This window comes from Pleurodeles waltl, chromosome 4_1 (assembly GCF_031143425.1).
Source record: "Pleurodeles waltl isolate 20211129_DDA chromosome 4_1, aPleWal1.hap1.20221129, whole genome shotgun sequence".
Lineage (NCBI taxonomy): Eukaryota > Metazoa > Chordata > Amphibia > Caudata > Salamandridae > Pleurodeles > Pleurodeles waltl.
The window spans coordinates 739,129,590-739,149,568 of NC_090442.1; the positions used below are offsets into that span (position 1 = coordinate 739,129,590).

General features: G+C 46.9%; 1 protein-coding gene across 5 annotated transcripts in view; it reads right to left on the minus strand.

Annotated features, from left to right (window-relative positions):
- Positions 1 to 8,807: 8,807 nt before the first annotated feature.
- The window catches only part of NRF1 (nuclear respiratory factor 1), a 667,443-nt gene continuing 656,271 nt past the window's right edge, over positions 8,808 to 19,979 (minus strand). For 3 of the 5 annotated variants that reach the window (XM_069229343.1, XM_069229340.1, XM_069229341.1), the window contains one exon: positions 9,854 to 11,995. In XM_069229343.1, the coding sequence (XP_069085444.1) occupies positions 11,832 to 11,995 (164 nt within the window). In that variant the 3' untranslated portion in view covers positions 9,854 to 11,831. Of the gene's footprint in view, positions 11,996 to 19,979 lie in introns of all 5 variants that reach the window. The other 2 variants (XM_069229342.1, XM_069229339.1) reach the window with 1 other exon arrangement.

The window sequence follows — 19,979 nt, forward strand, 5'->3', positions numbered from 1 at the left end:
CCTCACAATTTCTGGCCGATCCAGCACACGTTCCTTCAGTTCCAGACTATCTTTTGGGGGACCACTTAAGCAGGAAGTTCTATTGGACAAAGGAGCACTACGAGGTTTCCAGCATCAGAAATAGGGACTGAATACGAATTCCTGTCATTTCCTTGTGCTAAGTGAGGACAGGGGCATTTGCCCTATTTTAGATGTCTACCATCTGAACTTCTTTCCAAGAAAGTTGAAAGTCAAGATGCTGAACAAAATTCTATCTACCCTGGATCCAGGCAACTGGATGGAGGCATTGGATTTGCAGGACACCCATTTTCATATCCCCATCCTACAGTCCAACATGCATTACTTGTGGTGGAAAGTGGGCACAGAGCATTTCCAGTCTTTGGTGCTCAACTTCAGCTTCATCTATTCCCCTTGGGGGTTCAAGAAGTGATGGTGGTATTGCAGCACATCTTCATAGTTTGGGAATACATTCTTCTCTTACCTCAACATCTGGCTGCTCATGTGGGCTTGACATAGACAGTCACAGAACACTTCCAGATGACAGCAAACTTCACATCCTTGGGGTTCTCAATCAGTGTGCCAAAGTCACACCAACTCCTTTTTAGGGGCTCCTGTTTATCAGAGCTATTCTGGAGAAGGTGCTGTTTCCAGTCTTTCTACCAGCTCGAGTCCCGGTCATTTGGGCTATGATTGTGATGTTTCAACTTCTGTCCTGTCTCAATGGAACTGGCTCTGAGGCCTCTTGGGCCTTATCTCCTCCTGCATACTGCTTATGGAACACACCTGATGGCAAATATAGGCTCTACAGTGGGATCTGAAGTATCAGTGGCCTCAGCACCACGGAAAACTGTCTGATTCTGTCCAGGTTTGGAAAGACTGTAAAAGATCTGCAGTAGTTGCTGCTCATCCGCAATTAGACTGGCAACAGATCTCTCGCTCTACCCCAACTAGAGCTGACAGTTGCGATAGATGCATTGTTGCTGGGTTTGGGAGGCCATATGGGATAGGCAGATATCTGGGGACTCTGGTTTCCGGCAAGAACTTCAGTCCACACCAACCTATTGGCAGTTGTGGCCTATTCCTTTGGCACTGAAAGCCATCCTCCCCTCAATCAAGGAAAGGCTTGTTCAGTTTCTCACTGACACCACCACCATTATATGGTACTGCAACAAAAAGGCAGAGTGGGGAGGTCTGGTACCAAGAGGCTCTGCACTTCAGGAACTGGCTTAGTTGGCAGGGCATTTCCCTGTAGTCAATTACCTGGAAAGGAATTTTGAACCTCCAGGATGGTTGAACTTATATGTCTGTCTAGCCTATAGGACCATGAATGGCAGTTGCCCACAGAGGTGGTGCAGGATTATCTTCCAGCAATGTGAAGAACCCTGGCTTGATCTTTTCCCCACTGCAGAGAACAGTATTGGAGCTCCTGCTATGATGCTCTCCATGAGATGCTTTACCCCGAGTGTGGAGCTTGGGACACTTGTATGACTTTCCACATCTACCTTTCCTACTTATAGTTTTGAATATCAGGAACGACCAGGCAATCTTGGTGGCTCCGCATTGGGCCAGGAGAGTGCAGTTTCCGGAAATTCTGGGCACAAACACCTGTTTCCCACTCAGAAGGATCTTTTGTCACAGCAGCGAAGCAGGGCCCTCCACCCCAGGCCACTGAGTCTACATCTCCATGTGTGGAGACTCAGTGGCTACAGCTGCCTACTTTCGAACTCCCTACGGGTTGTGGATGTCTTCCTGGCAGCAGATGTCCACTCAATGGTGGAGGGGTTTGTGGTTTCGTATACTTGTCATTGGATGGAACCACTGCAAGCCAAATTGTCAGATATCTTGTTATTTATGTTATCTTCAGCACAGCAAGGGCTCGTCATTTCCACTGTTAGTGGCTATTTTCTCTGCCTTGTTGGCCTTTCTACAACAATTGTTTAAATAACCTGTTGTGACTTGAGGGGCTTTTAACCTGCTTCTCGCATAGTTGATGTGCACCCCATTTGAATCAATGCAAAGCTGTGCTCTGCATCTTTTGACTGAATACAGGCTTTCATATCACAGTAACTTCAGCACGTCACGAGTGAATTATAATCGCTATCTATCCAGCAATCATGTATCCATATATATATATTTTTTTTTTTACAGATAAACTGGTGCTATGGAATAAGGAAGCATTCCTGCCCAAGGTTGTGATCATCTTTCAGGTTCGATAGTCCTTCACATTTCCACACCTCCCTCAAAAGAGGAAGAACCACTCTGTTGTTTGGGTTCTAAAGCACTGGTTGCATCAAGGACCATAAGGAGGATGATCAGCTCTTTAAATGGTTTGCAGGGGCAGAGAGGTATAAGGCAGTGCAGAAATGAACCATTTCAAGGTGGATAGTCCTCTGTGTCAAAGTCTGCCAAGTACTGGCTAAGAAGCAGCCCTCAGAGAGCTGGAGAGTTTATTCCACTAGGGCTAAGGCTGCTACCACTGCATTAATATGCAGAAAGTCGGTTTTGAACATGCAACTACAATATCGCTGTCAGTCCACACATCCACAAATCATTCCTGCCTTGTTAGCCCGGTCTGTCTTGAGGGACACTTTATCCATTTGGTCCTGTAGGACTTTTGGGTGCAAACCATTCCCCATCACCTTGGGGGGGGAGGGGGCAGGAGGGGTGGTGATACTGCTTTGGCTTCTTTTCACATGGTGGGAAATCTGCTGTTAGACATATCCATCAGGATTACATGTTACTTACCTTCAGTAACACCCTTTCTGATGTATACTCTAACTGTAGATTCCTCATTGACCATCCCACTTTCCTGCTTGTGGAATGGACTCTTTTCTGCTTCTTAAAAACTAACCACTTTAGAGATCTGCACACAGTCAAATTTGGTCAGTGACTCCGCACCCGATGGCGTGGACAGATTTCAGGCAGAAACACGTCTGTGCAAAGGAGTGGCCACCAGATGGGGTTCAATCATCACTACTGGTGCAGGATGGATTCACAACACCAACTACCCGTGCAAGGGAATTGTGGGAAAAAATAACCAGATAGTCTGGCAATATGCGGTTACAGTATCTAACAGTGTTAACAAAGGGAAGTAACTTGTTCTCTTCTTGTGGTTGTTCTTGACGAGGTAGATGTTGTTTTTTCCAAAGTCGTATGAAACTTCTGTTGCCCACAACCGTACCCTCAGAATGAAGCATTGGCAATGTTTTTTTTTTTTTTTAGATCAATAGATGTCACAGTTGCTCCTTTCGGTTTCTTAAGTTGGAGTTTGTCTGCAAGCCGTTCAAAGATGGCGGAACTGTAGAAAGAGATGTCTAGGATCTTTTTCTGACTTTGATGTATCAGTGGTTAGTGCCATGATATACATCTCCTGGTGAGGTCATACAGATACCCCAAGCAGCCAAATCAGCCGAATCTTTTGCAGTGCTGATGGTTTGCTGAAGCACAATTATCCCATCCTTCAGAACGTTCCCAAATGCCTATATTCCATGGGAAGATTGTCATAAAAGTGTTCAAGGAATCCCACTGTTCTCTGCTGTCACAGCCCAACAAGGCTATTGAACTTGCAACATTTAAGGCAGAAGTTGATGTTGTGCAGACTTTCTTACCCTCTGTGTCCATCTGTAGAGCCAGAGGAGTTTAGCTGTCAACTAAACATCAGGAAGAGCCTCCCTCAAGGATAACGGATCCAAATCTGGAGGTATGTACTACTACTCCTGTTGTCTAGCCCCATCTTTAATGAAGGCCATAGTCAGCATGTATCGTGGCCTGTAATAGACCTGGTACCAGGGTTACCTTATTCTAGCTGGTTGCTTTGGAAGCAGGCTTTCAAAAACAAGGTTTCATATACAGATACCTCAATGTTAAGCTTCCTTGAATGACTACTGGCGACCTCATGGAAGGTGATGTGGCCCACCAGTGGAATCCTAAGTGGTGATGACTGGAGACATGACAGATCATGCACCTGTGTCTGAGAAGGTTGAGGGATGTCTTCTTAGAGAAATATGTGACCTGGATCACTGTGATGTAGGGGATACCTTCTCCCATGATCAACAAGAATAGCAATCCTATCTCTTTAGACAATGGTATTGAGATTTCTTTCTTAGAACATGCTTGTCATGTTTCGTGGACAGTAGTGTGAAGTGTGAGAAGTAAGAGGCACCACTGTAGCTGGAACCATAAAAGAGGGCCTAGTTGTAGGAGGTAATGCCTTGGGAGGACACAAGTTCTTATGACCTTTGCGTTGTTGAGCTGTCTTCTCCCGCTGAAATAGCTTCTTCAGCAGAGTGTTGCAGCTCTGGAAAAGGTGAGGCATGTGAAGTAAGTCTCCAGATTCAGACCTTCTCACAGGAGGCTGGTGTGTGGCCTCTCGGTGTCTCAGAGCTAACAATGGAATTCCGGTAAACTCAGATGCTCTTCACATTGACAAACACCTCAACAGCTAATGAACACTAGAAGCCTGAGGAAAGGGTCCTGACACCCTTTTTAAAATAACATTTAAAAAAACTAAAACATTTTACTGGCATTTAAAAGTAGAACAAAACAAGGACTGCTGAGTGTCACATGCGATGAGCATTCCTACAGCAGGGGGCACTCTTAGACACTAGGAATTAGAGCTATCTGGAAAAAGTACGAGCAAAAGTTCTGGTGTCATTTCAGAGAGAGCCAAGGAGTTCAGTGCACCATGTGTCCCTCGAGCAAGAGTCCAACCAACAATACCAAACCCTTCCCTCCCCCCTTGCGCTATTGTTCCCAGTATATCACTGCATAACTTTGTCCCCCTCTGTAGTGTGCCAGAAGGCGGGTAGTGCCCGTGGGTGGCGGTTATCAGGCGGTTATCAGGGTGCTCTAGGTTCCTCATTATCTGTACTTGACAAGTTTATTATGGAGCTGTCAGGGGAGTCTGGGGCGTGTTTCTTGAGGCAGTCTACTAGGTAAGCCCATGCTCTGCTGGCAATTGATGGTTTCATGCTACATCCTGGAATGGCACTCGCTCCTCCATTTCTGCCCAAAACAGCAAAGAATACTTACATTTGTCTATTCAAGGGCCTCTGGGGGCTTTCCAGTGTAGTGCGATTTCTCTTTTTGCCAGTAGGAGGACCAAGTCTATAAATATTGCAGGGATCCGAGATGCAGAAATCCCCCCTCCAACCCCCCCAAACCCAATGGCGCATTATTATGGCTATCAATGCTAAATGCTGTAAAAATTGACCCAGTGGGAGTCTGTATTCCTATGTTAAGGATTCAAAGGGTGCTAGCTCCCCATCTCTGTGTAAGTCCACCGTTGTGGTAATGTAATCCACCAACCTTTCTGTCACTATGAGGATTCGGACCCAAGGGAGGGTCACTAAACACCTTAATGGGACTTCTGGGGCATAAGGCAAGGAGGTCTGGGTGCATTGTAGGCCCTGCAACCAACAGCATCTTCTCACCCGTCAATCTGCAGGATCCCCAGTGTGCACTCGTTTGAGATTTGAGAGAATACAGAGGAGGGTGTGATAAGGTGGGGTGTTTGGTGGCATCACCCAATCCATCTGGGATCTTGCATGCAGCAACTGGGCAAACCACTGGTGTTGGCCCACTAGGTAGTACAGCTCCAGATCTTGGGGGGGGGGAGGGGGGAGCTAGTTCCCCCCCACTCTCCTTTGGACGCTTGAGTTTAGTCAGGGCTATTCCATGCCTCCCCTTGCCCCATATGAGGTCTACCTGTGTGGAATTCAATTTTTGGAAGGACTTGGGTATGGAAATTGGTAGGGTGGAAAAATGTAAAGCAGCTGGGGTAAAGCCACCTTCCTGGCGACTGCAAAACGACAAGCTACGGAGAGTGGGAGTGATTCCCAGAAAGCCACAGTTGCCTTGAGCTTTGGAATTCTACCTCCTACTTTACCCTCTAGAAAGTTCTGGGGCTTGTAAATTCGCACCCTCAGGTATTTAAAAGTGGATTCCACAGAGGAAAGATCCTGCAGACTGCGTGGCGGTGGAGGGCGGAGGTGCAACAGGAAGATAAGGGGAAGATGTGGGATATCTGCCAATTAATGTGCAGGCCTGAAAGGGCCCCAGAGCACTCTAGTAAGGAGATTGCCCCCTACAATTCTGGGCCTGCATCGCAGAGGAAGAAAACCATACCAGCGTACAGTGCTAGTGTGTATGTGGCCCTGTATCCTTAGCCCCCCTGAAGTAGCCTCACTCTCTGGCCAGCCTGTGCCAGCAGCTCCAATGCCACAGCAAATAGAAGTGGGGAGAAAGGGCAGCCTTGTCTAGTTCCCCTTCCTACTATATGTGAGTGAGACGATCCTACCTGTGGGCAGTCAGTGCAGTGTACAAAGGCTTGGCCCAGTTAATGAACCCCGGGCCCAGCCCCATCCATTCCATCACCTGGCAGAGGTAGTCCCAGGGCATCAGAGGCCTTTTCTAGATCAACTGCCATGAGCAATGCACCGCCTTATCCCTCTCAGTGTAAGCTCAAGTCATCTAAGCCCTCTGATCAAAGCACCACAGCTTGTCAATTGAGGCTACTAGATTATCTTTGGCCTCTTAAAGCATCAGCCCAACTGCAGAGTTTTCTTGTCTATCACACTCGAAGTTCCGGAGGTCCTCCTCTTTGTTGGTGGAAGGCTCCATCCTCTAGTGCCTCCACCATCAGCTGCCAGTCCGGTTGCAGGGGCGCTCCCTATGCCAGGCGATGGATAACCGAAGGGGGTTATGGTCCAAAATAGTTTGGCACAGATATTCCGCTGTGCAGACGGAACTATGGACCTCAGGAGATGTGAGATAGGGGTCTACTCTGACATGGAGCTCGTAAAGTCCAGAGGAAAAAGGAGTAATCCCTTAGATCTAGGTGCAAGTGTCTAGAAGAGTCTATGAAGCTCCAGTTGTTTTGCCAGTCTCTAAAGAGTTTGGCCGTGCAGTGGATTGGGTAATTAGCTAATGGATAGTGGGATCTGTTAAGGTGAGTATCCGAAACACACAAAAAAATCTCCGGGGAGTATGCCTTCAGTCAGGATAGGGGCAATGACTCCAGATATCCTAGTAAGAAAGGAACTCTGGTCTTGGTTGGGCGCGTATAATCCCACTATGATAATAACTCTTGTATCTTTTGGACATATTGTTTAGCCCCTTGACGTTCCATCTAACAAAGTTGTAGTTTAGGGTGGACGCCATAGGGACATGTGAGTGTATAGCACTCCCGACTGGGATATCAACTGAGCAGAGACAATAAGCGCACATTTCCCAAAAGTAAGTTCTAACAGTTAACTGAATTAACCACCTTCCCTTCCCCAGGGCAGGAAATCGAAACCTCACTGCCCAAACAAGAGTACAATCCAACAGTGCACCACTTCTTGGTGGTGGTTTTTGGGGGAGAAGGGGAAGAGAGAGGGAAGAGAGAAAGAGAGAGAAAGAAAGAGAAAGAGAGCGAGACCGAGCGTGGTTAGGTGTGGGATGTGGAAAAGAGCAGCCGTCCAGAGGGGTCTCCTGGTGATTCATCATGCCATCCACATCAGCAATGCAAGATTCTGTCCTCAGCTGAGATTCCCGGTAGGGTCCTCTACTCCACCAATAGGGTACTGAGCATTGCCAGGAGAACCCAAGACTGATGTGGTGCCGAGGAATCAGAGGCCACTAGGTCGGCAAAGAATGTCACAGTGGGGGGGTCGGAGAGATACCAAATCCCTGCAAAGGTGATTTGTGTGGGTGCCGGCATGTTCCCCACTACTTGTTCATGCAAATGACATTGATGAGATGATCCAGTTAAATAATTTCATTGAATGTCCCAGGAGTCACCACCTGAGATGGATCCGTGGAGTCGAAGGAGGAGACTAATGCACAGTCAGAATCGGAGTCTAACCTGGTTTCCCTGATGGTTTTCTGAGAAGGGTGTGGGCTTGCCCCGCCGAGGGCTGCCGCCGCCTCCACCGAGACTGTGACGTTCCTGTAGTGCTTCCACGTGGGAGGGTGCTCCTCCCATTGCGCTCCGTGCAGTCTGTTTGGGTGTTTCGAGATTCTCTGGTGTGTCAGTTGGTACCCTAGGTGTATGTCAGAAGGTGGACTGTATCCAATCCCAAGTTTTCTGGGGTAAGAAGTGCACTGTGTCATTGTGCGTAACACTGAGTTTGGCAGGAAATAGTATGGCATATTTAAGCCCCAGAGTTCTCAGTTTTTTCTTTACATCAGCAAATGAGGCTCGCTGCTTTTGGACTTCTCTGGAAAAGTCTGGGTAGTTAATTCTGCTAAGTGTATTTTTGTATTAAAAAAAAAATTCAAACGAAATGTAGATAACACTGCTTTTCATGCACGTTTTCCTATACAAACATTTCTTGAAAAAAATATTATTCTTGGATCACAAACTAGTGCCGAAATGTTTTACTGTTCAGCTATTTCAGAGGAAATCCCATGCCAGAGCCTTGGATGATTTAAGTAACAAAAATAATATAATTGGCATTCAAGGTCTGTTACAACGGCCAAAGGCACCACTTGCAAACAACTGCAAACAAGTCTTCCGAGAGGTCAAGGCAATGGTGAACACTGTTATACATAAACCATGCAAGACACGACAGTGCTTGGCATTGTCGTCTGTAGACAGATTTTACAATTTAATTCCTTTAGGAGGTACCAGAAAAAAATGCATTACCACATACTCAGTGTCTGATCTGTGCTGTTTAGGAAGATCTTTTATGAAGTTCTACAATTTTATTGCATGGGAAGGTTGACTATTAAGAGATTGGAAGTATCCACAACAGTAATATTGATCTTTATCTATATAAAAATGTTGATACGCTAAACCTATTATAAATGCATCCCAGAATACATACAGGAAAATAATATTTATTTGTACAAATTACATCTGATAGTTCTTTGTTTAAAAGAAATACACAATTGAAATGTTTTGAAGGCCAATGAATAGTGGAGGAGAGTTCACGAACTGATAAAAAAAAAAAATCGATAAGGTTGCTCACGTGCTGAGGAAGTCGAAAGTTTTCTGGTTTTGCAAACAACCCTTAAAAAATGTAGAATACAAATATTTTGACGTGGGAATCTCTTATTTTGTAATCAAATCTTAAGTAGTACCTTGAGACCCAGACAGCTTCTTTTTTAAGCACATGAGGGGAAGATGCATGGGGATCTCAGCCTGCAAGTTACTTTTTTGTAAAATTGATTTTTGGGGCTATGCTTTTGGCCAGAAAAAAAAATGGTGCAAAATAGTTTGAAAATTCCTTAATCACTTTTCTATCACCCAATTATAATTCACAGAATTAGCTTGCGGCTCTCTTGAATGTGAGTGCATGTAAGATAGGCGGACTACTTGTGCACTATACAAATAACTAGAAAAAAAATCTGTTTCCGAATAAATGCTTTACAAACAGGCTATCGAATATTTTTTATTATTATTATTACAATTAAAGAGAGCCTGCTTCCTTTCCCTACATCAGAGGGAACGAGCGTACGCATGTTTTTGTTCTTGTAAAAAAAAAAAAAAAAAAGAGAGAAAGGGGATTTTGTTGTTTTTAACTGCACACTGAGGGTAGAGGCGGTTGTGTCAATGACTAATGCGATCACGATAGGTTGGAAAATTCACGTTTAATGTGCATACTGTGGTCTACCCAGCTGCATTTTTTTTTTAATTTGGAAAAACTTTGTTAAATTAGAATGTTTTTTTATTTGCAACATTTAAGCGTTGGGTGTCTATATCTATGCCGCCTCATAAAACTGCTGTGTTCTAACAGGAAAGTGTCACGCAGGCCAGAGTACACTTGTTGCACTTAAGGCCTTCACAAACAGCAGAGATAGATGGGGGAAAAGGCTCGGACACATCTGAAGCTGTGGCAAGGCTGACGAATAAATAAAAGTACACAAATTTAAAGACACATTTACTATTTACATTTTATATATAAAAAAAATACAGCCAAGTGGTACGGGCAAGTACTCTTAAAATCCAATTACAAAAATACATTAAGTCGAAAGTCCCTGTTTTCTGACTGCAAAACAAACAGTTTTCCATGACAGGGTCTGTTGGAGAATGTGGAAGGGTTCGTTTCCACTGTCGAATGGGTTAAGGACTTGTTTCTGCTGCGTCGATGAGCTCTGCTATTTCATGCTGTGGAACCTGCAATGGATACTTCTGTTCTTAATGGCTGCAGATGAGTTTTGCTTGGCAGTATCAAGAAAAGTAGCCTTGTCGTGAAAAATGACATCTTTTAGGGCTGGAAGCGCTATTGCCATTCGACTATTAGAGTAGTAGCAAAGGGGCTTTCATGCTGTAGTAGTGATCTCGGATTCCTCGGCCCATATGTAATGAGGATGCACTACAACATCAGTGAGTACAAGCTCCATAATTGATGAAGTAGCACTATTCATTATAAAGGGAAATTAACATTGCAATCACGTGTACAGCACCACCTGGCTGACAAATTGCTAATATTGATTCAGAAAGGGAAAACATTGATAATCATGATTTTCTAAATACTGAGAGTAGAAAAAATGCGAGCATTCACACTTCTCTCAAGCAGGCTTCCGCAATTTATCAGTGATCGGGTTTTTCGGAATGGTGTGCTCATGGGGAGGAAATTACTACAAAATAAATTAATTTTACTACCCTCTTCATACCAATAACAAACACACCTTGCATGCAGCAGAAGTACCTTTATGCTTCATGATTTAATCGTTTAAAAAAACATTTTAAATAGCCATAAGAAGACAGCTGCCAAAAGAAGCTTTTCTGTGTATAGCAATTGCTGTCCCAATATTTCTTAAAAAAATACAAAAAAAAGTAACAGAGCCCTGAATATATAAAAGTGTGCATAAATTTTCTCTGTTTTAAAATTTTAAACGGATCATCATCCATCACTACAGAGATTCAACAGCTCCTACTAAAAGCAGGGGAGAGCTTTACAGCCAAGTAAAGGTGAGGTTAACAGGGGGTGACTTCCCTGCAGAAACACACGGGGACACTGCAAACACATCAGGGTCAAGTGGTTGCGACCTCCCTCCATCCAACCCCCCTAACCCCCCCCAAAAAAAGACGTGATGGGCCGATGAGCAGCAGGAAAGGTTTGGCAGTGGATCACTGTACAGCAATGTGGAGTTATCTCCGGGAACACAAAAATGCAGAGGGTTACTCTACCATGTAGAAAAGGAATGAGAATTGTAGGAGCACCGTCCCAACATCGGTAAGGGTTGGGAAACGGGGGATCATAATCTCGTATAAAGTAGATGAAAGGGGAGTATGTGCAGGAAGTAGGCTGCTTCTATTGAATTGGGAAGCAGACTTTGGGCTTATGGTGAAACTTTATAGCTCATTAACTATTCCGAGTGCATCCTTTCCAAAGTAATCTTTAGTTACATGCCCTTAAAGAGTCAGGTTGTTTTCGATCTATGTGGCTGCAAGCACCTTTCTTGCAAAATCCATGTTAAGCGTGTATCACTTAAGAATCCAGATGGACCCGATGCTCCATGCACCATTCTGTTAATGGACAGTGACGGCAACAATGCTGTTCACTGGGCGTGTTTGTCATCAAGATCCACAAAGAGCGTCACACAGGGCCTGAAACCATTTTCTCTCTCCATGGCGTCCGGTCATTTCAACTTCATGGAACCACTGAACGTTTAAACTGAAGTCCCATTTCCACTTGCGGTCAAGGCAGCACTAATACACTGTGTGGAAGAAAGCACAACTGGAAGGACCAGGTATTTGCCGAGTGGTATTTCTTATAAGTCAACACAACCATTGTTTGGAATGCTGCTGCTGACGTCTTCATTGCCGCTTGCTGTGGACTACGAGGCATTTGGTTACAGAAGCAGTAAATGACCACAAGATGTTGTGCCGCTCCTTTGAATCACTGCTCCAACGTAACAACCTCTACTGCTTGGCCGTCCATAGTGACCCCAGTTTCAGTTATCCGTGTCGTTACTGGAGCCATGGCAACTTGAACAGGGCCATTACCCTGGGCAAGGCTAGTGACCACGGTTTGGTACATGCTCACTGGAATTTGAACCATGCCTGTAAAGACAAGAGTGAAAGACGATAGATTACATACGGCTAAAGGAATGAAGTGCATTTAAAGTGTTCAAACTAAATGACAACCTAGTTAGCCTTAACCCGTATAATAACAGGCATAGTTTAAGGTGAGCAAAAAAAAAAAAAAAACACAAGGAAAGCAAAATAAGTTTAAACAAATAATTCAAGTTACAATTCCCCCAAAAAATTATAAATGGGGACTATAATGAAGGACGACTTTCGTAACGAATGTTAGGTCTTTACAAATGCTGCAAGCAGGGGCGGCTGGTTTTCAAGGGCTAAGGGTCTGCACCCTTAGCCTTTTCTGACCTTTCTAGTGAAGCATATATTTAATTACACAATGAAAGTAAAACATTTTCTGCACAACATTTTCCTAGTGAAAGTTGTGCACTTTGAAAAGCCCCACTGTGTGAGTATGTGGCTGAAAGCTGCACAGTAGGGCTGACAGGGCCTGCCCAAGCAAAGCCCTTACGTTTTCTCAGAACGCAGTGACGTCCCTGGCTTATCTCCTCCACCAGAAGCCCCGATAGTAAACAGCCTGGAGCGTTTTTTGTTCAGCCCGGGTTTATGAAAACTTCAGGTCTCTCCGATATTATTAACCACCCTTTCCTATTTACTCAAATGGTGGGGTGTGATCAGAAGGGTCTACATACCAGAGGTCACAATTTATTAAAAGAATGTGGCATTGCTCAAAGAAAATCCCCTTTTCCTGCATTACAAGCAGTCTGTGGCAGAGAAATTGAATAAATACGATAAATAACTCCATCCAGGGCTCTCTGGGAGACAGGAGTGTGACCTGAAGACCTCAAGTCATAAATATGCCAAAAACAACCCTGCACACAAGTAAGTTGGAGCTCTATCTTTTTTTACAGACAATAAGAAAAAAAATCTGTTCTCTCAGCTCTCCTCTCCCTTCACTGCCTCTGTAGGTGATTTCGTCTCTCAAAGGCAGTAATGGTTCCAGTAATTTATCATGGCTAGTTATGCTCATTTTATTTCTTCTGCAGACTAATGACGTGATATGTCATATTAAACATGTAATCTGCAGCTCAAATAAACGTGTACCTTTTATCACTGAAACTGCTGGATACAGGATGGGTGAGGCAATGTGTGTTTGCTTGAATGTGTGTTTGTTTGAATAAGTGTTTGCAGGGCTTGTCTGAGTGGCTGAGAAAATGTGGGTGTCTGTGTATAAGAGTTGTGTGAATGGCAGTGGATGACAATGTGGATGAGTAAATGGGTAGGTGACCAAAGGCAGTGGGTGAGTAGGTGAATGTAAATACGTGGGTAGTGAGGCTCACTCAAGGTGCAATTCTGTCTTGTATTTGTGCCCCACCACTGCTTTCTGTCACCAGCCACCACTGGCTGCAAGATTATTCTTTGTTGTGAGGCCAGATGTGAGCTAATGGGGAAACGTTTATTTTTGATTTTTATAGGAGGCGGGGTGGGGGTAGCTTTTATTTTTTTAATAGGGCTTTGGGCGGATCGGGGTAGTTTATTTTTTAGGGGTGGGGGAAGGTTCAAGGAAGGGCAGGAGGAGGGAAGAGGAGGCAGGATTGGGAGAGGACGCGGTGAGGTAAGTGGGATTGAAGCAGGATTTGGGGGTAGTTTTTAGCAGTGGGGTGGATTTAGGGCTTAGGGTGGGTGGGGGGTGTAGTGTCCTGCTGCACACGTTCTAGTGTTTTGGCCAGCCTCTCTGCTGAGGGCTGGCCTCCCGCATACACCCCACACCCACCCAGCACAGGCGTCACCGGTCAGGTGACCCTGGCAATAAAAGGGGCCGGGCGCACGTGCCCAGGGCCAGTTTCACCCACTAAGAAAGCGAGTCCGTGTGTCTCATTTTTAGTAGCATGAGGGCCTAGGGCCCCAACACTACATTGGCGACGAGGATGTCTGCCCCACGCGTGAGCCGGCTGCAGCTGCTGCGCTGCGAGGAGGGAAATGCATGAAGTGTTCCCTTGCCTTACATCTGTAAAGCACCTCACTGCAGCACCCACCTGCCACAAATCCCGAAAGGCAGAACGCAGCCGAGAACACCGCCGACACCCTGCCTGGCATGAGGTGAGCCCTGTGGATGCCAGTGTGGCACCACCACGGCGGGAGAAATCTGAAAAGGGGGTAAAGACTGCTGCGCGCTGTCCCCGCTCTCCTGCTGGGATAAGGGAGACCGAGCAGCAGAGTGAAAAGGAACGTAGCTCTTAGGCTACCGCCATAAAGTCACAGCACGGTGGACCGCAGCACTGCCAAGACGGCTGCGGCCGTGAAAAGAGGAGCGCGACGGTGCTGACACGCACTAGCCAAGTGAAGCGCCTAGAGCTGCCCCCCAGCAACACGGGTCGTAGCATCAGGGAAGGCTGCCGCGGCCGGGACCAAGTGCCGGGATGGTGCTGTTGCGCACCGAAAGCACACTGGAAAATGCCCAAGGCCCCCGCCCCATACCTTCCCAGTAACACGACCCGCAGCGTTAAGGGAGGCTGCTGAGGCCACGGAAGGCAAAGGTGCTGCCGCGCACCCAGAAAACCCATAAAACAATAGCCGGGACCGGCCGCCCCTGCCCCCACCCCCAAGAAGGTAATGCAGCCTGCTAAAAGTAAAAAGAAGTGCCAGGGCCGCCTCCCCCTTCACAGAGCAGCGTGCAATTTTGCCTGCCTCTGCCCACGAGGCTAATGTTTGCTCAAAGAAAGAAGCAAAGTGCCCAGAGCCGCCCTCCTGCTGCCGCGTGGTCAAAGAGCACATCGGTGCACACACGCACCGAAAACAGATTGAAATACAAGGTGCAGACACGCACCAAGGGCAAGGAAAATTGCCCAGGGCCGCGCCCCCACCTCTTAGAAAGGAACAAAGAATTGAGGTGCTGACACGCACCTAGAGAAAACAGTGCCCGGGGCCCCCAAACCACCCACAGAAACTTCGAGCTGCCTGCCTCTCTCAACGAGGCTGTGCAAGAAAAAAAAAAAAACCTTTACAAGGAAAAAAGAAGACAGAAAAGTGGTGGAAAAAGAAAAGACACTTACCTGCAGCTTCTGCAGCCCCCTCCAGCCTGGATCCTCTCCGGTGTCTGTCTCCAACAACCGAGGCACAAGAGGAAGAAAGAGTGTCTTTCAAGCATGAAAGAAGTGCACTACTGACATCCAGTGGCTAAAGGTGGCACTGCACCCTATTTTCCATTTTAAAGGAAAACAAGATTGGATGAAGGCAAGTCTACAGCAGCACTTTCAGAGAGTGACTGCACAAGACCAAGATCGCGCCCCTTGACGGAAACGGCGCAAAAGAAGGAAACGGCGAGGAAGGACGCAACGCGAACGACGCTGCAAAAGGGAAGGCGAAGACTGCAGCTGTCCCCGCCCACCTGCAACAGTGAGGAATGGACGTAAGTGCCACGTGAGGTATCGAAGAGAGCGCGCATGGTCGGCGCAGCCACTGGCGGCCATCCACTCCCATCGCCGAAAGAACGCCACGTCTCAGCAGTGATGGAAATCACCGCAGGACAAGAAAAAGGACATGCCAGGCGCTAACAAAACGCCCAGAAAAAGAGACTATGTCACATGCACAGAGAGCTGCGCCAGAGAACGTGACGACTAAGACAACGCCCGCGAAATTGGAGAGAGCACCCGAGATCGTGACGTAACGCGCGGGACAAGAGGCCGTGCCAGCCGGCTTTTCAGCAACACAAGACGGCCACCGTTGGCCCATCACACAGAAGGTCATCAGAAGCGACCAACCCTGCAAAGCACACGCAGGTTCAAGCAAGACCCAGTGCCAAGAAAGCACTGCCTTGAGGCGCAAGCACTGCGCCCTCAAGTGAAGAGGAAGCGGAAAAGAAAGTGACCCTATGTCACTGCCCTGCAACGGGCCAGTGACTCAGCAAGGAGTGTCCTCCCCCACACTGCCTCAAGACGGAGACGGCAGAGACTCGCAACAGGCAAGAGGAGAGTCGCACAAGGAGTGTCCTCCCCCACACTGCCTCAAGACTGAGTCGGCAGTGACTCACAACAGGCAAGAGGAGAGTTGCACACCCTGAGTGGCACGACGCCACCACTGCAACACGGGGATGAGCCCCTAGTCCTTCGGCAGGACAGGACCTTCGAAAGGTCCACACGAAAGGAAGACAAGTGGCCAGACGCCACAACAAAGGGGAAGAAAGCGTGGCGTAGCACCACGCTATGAAGGAGGAAGAAAGGAGACTGTGTGACATCACCTGTCACACTGCAACACCTGACGACCATAGAAGAACAAGAACGGAAGATCAACAGGGTGGAGAGATGGAGGACTCCCACAACAAAAGAAGAGTGCACACACACACAAGACAGCCACCGGGGTGCGATGACGTCACTGGAGACAGCTCGGCGGGAGTGCCAAATGTAAGACGCCATGCGCGAACCGCGTACTTACCCCACACGTCAAAGGTGACCATCCAAGCCACCTGTCATCGGCTGCTTGAAGCAGATGGCACCACTGCTAGCTAGCATCTGCACTTGAGCAAAAGAAAGACTGCACTCGCTGTGACGAAGTTACTCCAATCACCCTTACTCCAGCAACATCACTTGTCGTCCAGGTCTCCCAACGGCAAATGCCATCATTGCCATGTGCATCACGGTATCCATCAAAGGAGCAGTTAAACAACCAGAATGGAGTCCTACACCTCTGCTTTAATGCTCTGAAGAACTAGTCAACCAATGACCAACTGCTCGCCCTATCGGTATATCCTGCTCTCGGTGACGAGAGCAAGTCGTGACCCAGATCCATCTACCCCTGTAATTGCACGAGCGACTAGGCAGTGGCTCCTAGGAGGTCTTGCAGCTGCCCTATGTGGCACACAAGCAGCCCCAGCGCAGATCACAAGCAGTCCCGTGACAACCCAGACAAGGGTCCTCTCAAGCTTGAGAGAGGACTGGACATTGCCCCACCGATGAAGTCAAAGAGACAAAAAGGGCTGTGCAATGGAGACTCCCAACAGGTCACAGCACACCAAGACTGTCTTCAGTGAATTAACATGACACCAACTAGACACCCTCCTGGCATCGAGATAGACAATTGCCCTGAGTCCGTCTGAGAGCCCGCATGCACTTGATCCATGTCGGCAAGCGCCCTGACCACGGAACATCCACCCTTGTGGTTTGCACGAATGATTTGACCATGGCTCCTGTTGGAGAGCCTGCAGCGGCCGGCAGATGGCCCACACGCAGCCCAGCACAGTCCATGCCGATCCCGTGGCAAACCCATCGAAAAGGCCTCGAGGAAGTTCCATAGTGAAGAATCCAAAACCGAGAGGTGGCCTGGAAGCAACTCTGCCATCAGAGGGTCAGAACATACAAGGGCTTCAGAGGAGGACCTCACAACATCCAAGATGTCATCCGTCTTCAAGGGATTGGCCTTCGTGAAGCTAGGATGTCTTGGCAAGCAGATTCACAGTTGACTCCACCAACGCTCGTGATGCACCCAATTTGGGTGATGCACCCAATTCGAATGATACGCCCTGTTTGAACAAACTGAACTGTAAACACCACCAGCCTCGCCACGAGTGCCCACAGGACTGAAGCACGGTGCATCAGTGGACATTTGTCCAACCATCTGACTGTCAGAGTCCGGATTTCTTCCACACTGTGTTCGTGCCCGGCTGTGACTGGTTAAATCATGAACTCGTGCAGAAGGATCCGGGTGCTCCCAGCTGCACCTGCCCACGGCAATCCTGCGGCCTGCCTTCTCGAGGCCGAGAGACTGATGGTGGTGTGTTTGTTACTGTGTTTTTCTCTTGCAGGTTGGACTTTGTTTTTGTTCCTCAAAGTTTTGGAGGAATGTAGTGTCCTGCTGGACACGTTCTAGTGTTTTGGCCAGCCTCTCTGCTGAGGGCTGGCCTCCCGCATACACCCCACACCCACCCAGCACAGGCGTCACCGGTCAGGTGACCCTGGCAATAAAAGGGGCCGGGCGCACGTGCCCAGGGCCAGTTTCACCCACTAAGAAAGCGAGTCCGTGTGTCTCATTTTTAGTAGCATGAGGGCCTAGGGCCCCAACACTACAGGGGGGGTCTGGGTAATTTGTTAGGGGCGGGAGTGGAGGGCTTCGGGGTAGTTTATTTTTTAGGGCTCAGGGTGATTGGGGGTTGGGGTAGTTTAGATATTGGGGTGGGGAAGATTCAGGGCTCAGGGTGATTGGGGGAGTGGTTGTATGACAGAACCACACATTCCGTTTTTGTATGTGCCTTTACTAAGCATGCTTTTGCAACTAAATTCGATGTAAAAGCATGCGTGGTAAAGGCATTGTGGAAGAGACACGCTCTTGTTGTTTCGACCGCATTGTTAAGGCATGCGTTGTTCCAGTATGCGTGGTTCTAGCATACAACCGAGCTAATGTTCGGGTAAAGGCCGCTGGGTCATAATGTTCAGCCCCGAAGTATCACAGAAACAAGTCAGGAGAAGGCCTTCCAGGCACATGCTGGAAAACTGAAGTAGAAAATTCCAGACTCCACTAGAAATAATTAATCGAGACTCCCAGGTAATAACACGTGTCTGACTAAGTGCCAACTAGTCCACGATAGACCTGCATGTAACCAAACAGCAAGAAGATGTTGTAAATGATCCCCATAAAATAGATGTGTGTATGAGATGAGCGCTTGATGCAAACCTGAAGTTACTTATCGATATTCACAATAGTCCTACTACTCTGGGTTTAAAAACTGAATCCAATGCACAGCACGTTCCTGACACTCCAATGCAGTCATGGTTTCCTCTTTGTACTTTTAATCCTCCCCAAACTGCCCACAAAACAGTGTGTGCCTAAACCTCCGTTTCAAGTAACTATAGCTGACTGCTCAACAAACTTATAATTGAAGTTAAATTTGTTAAGTAGATAAATACTAACAGCAAATTAGAGATCAAGAGTTTTGAGTAAGCTGGTGAGACAATTAAAGCTTGCTTATACTATACCATCACATTTTTGCAGAGAAAACGTAATCCAAGGAGCAAATCAATGCAAGGGCCGTATCCAATAATGATGTACAGAAAAGATTAACCAAAAAGTACAAGCAGCTCCCCGCAGTGATTATTGTAATCCCACTTCCTTTAAGTGAATGCATGTCTAGGTCCACAAAAAGTGCCACAAAAATCCTTTTTAGTAATGAACGAACAAAGTTAAAAAGAAGCCTGGGTGTAGGAGTAGCAGAGCGTCATTGCGCTCCACACTGTAGCTCTCCGCTTCCACATTTCCAGTCACCCATCTCAGCTAAGGCTGTGCGAAGATTTGAAAGGGCAGGTGTTGGTTGTCTCACAGATTTAGGAAGAGTAGCCCAAGAGTCACTACTATAAGTGAAATTGAATGGCATCTCCAGCATAGAAATATTCAATAGGTTCATATGCGGTTTTGAATATTGATCTAATTTTTTGCTCCTGAGGTTAGTAGGTTTGACCTTGATATGTTGACAATATTATCCCACCCTAACCACCATTTATAATCCGAGAAGACAAATGCAATTTTCTTTTTGGTGACTGGTACGGTTGCAAGTTAATCGATGTGACCTACATGTCAGAGCGAGACAAGCTAGTATACATTTTTTCAAAAAGAACAAGTGGTGGACGAAATGCTGAACAATGTCAAACATTCACCCCCAGTACAGAGATCTGGGCCTAAATCCATCGTTTTTTTGCTGTCCATGCCATTCCAGTGTGGACCCAGCCATTTGCAAATCAGTCTTGACCCTGTTCCCTATGGGAACAGTCCAGCCTGAACTGCCAGGCCAGGTCTTCCCATGAGGAACAGGGTCAAGACTAATTTGCATATGGCTGGGTTCAAACTGGGGTGGCATGGTGAGCAAAAGAATTGATGGATTAAACCCAGATCTGTGACGGGGGGGGGTGAATGTTTGTTCGGTTCCGCATTCCGTCCATCATTTGTGTTTTGTTTTGAGTATACATTTTTTCAGCATTTTACTTTTCATCGATTTGCCTGTAATCTTTCTTAAATAAAGCAG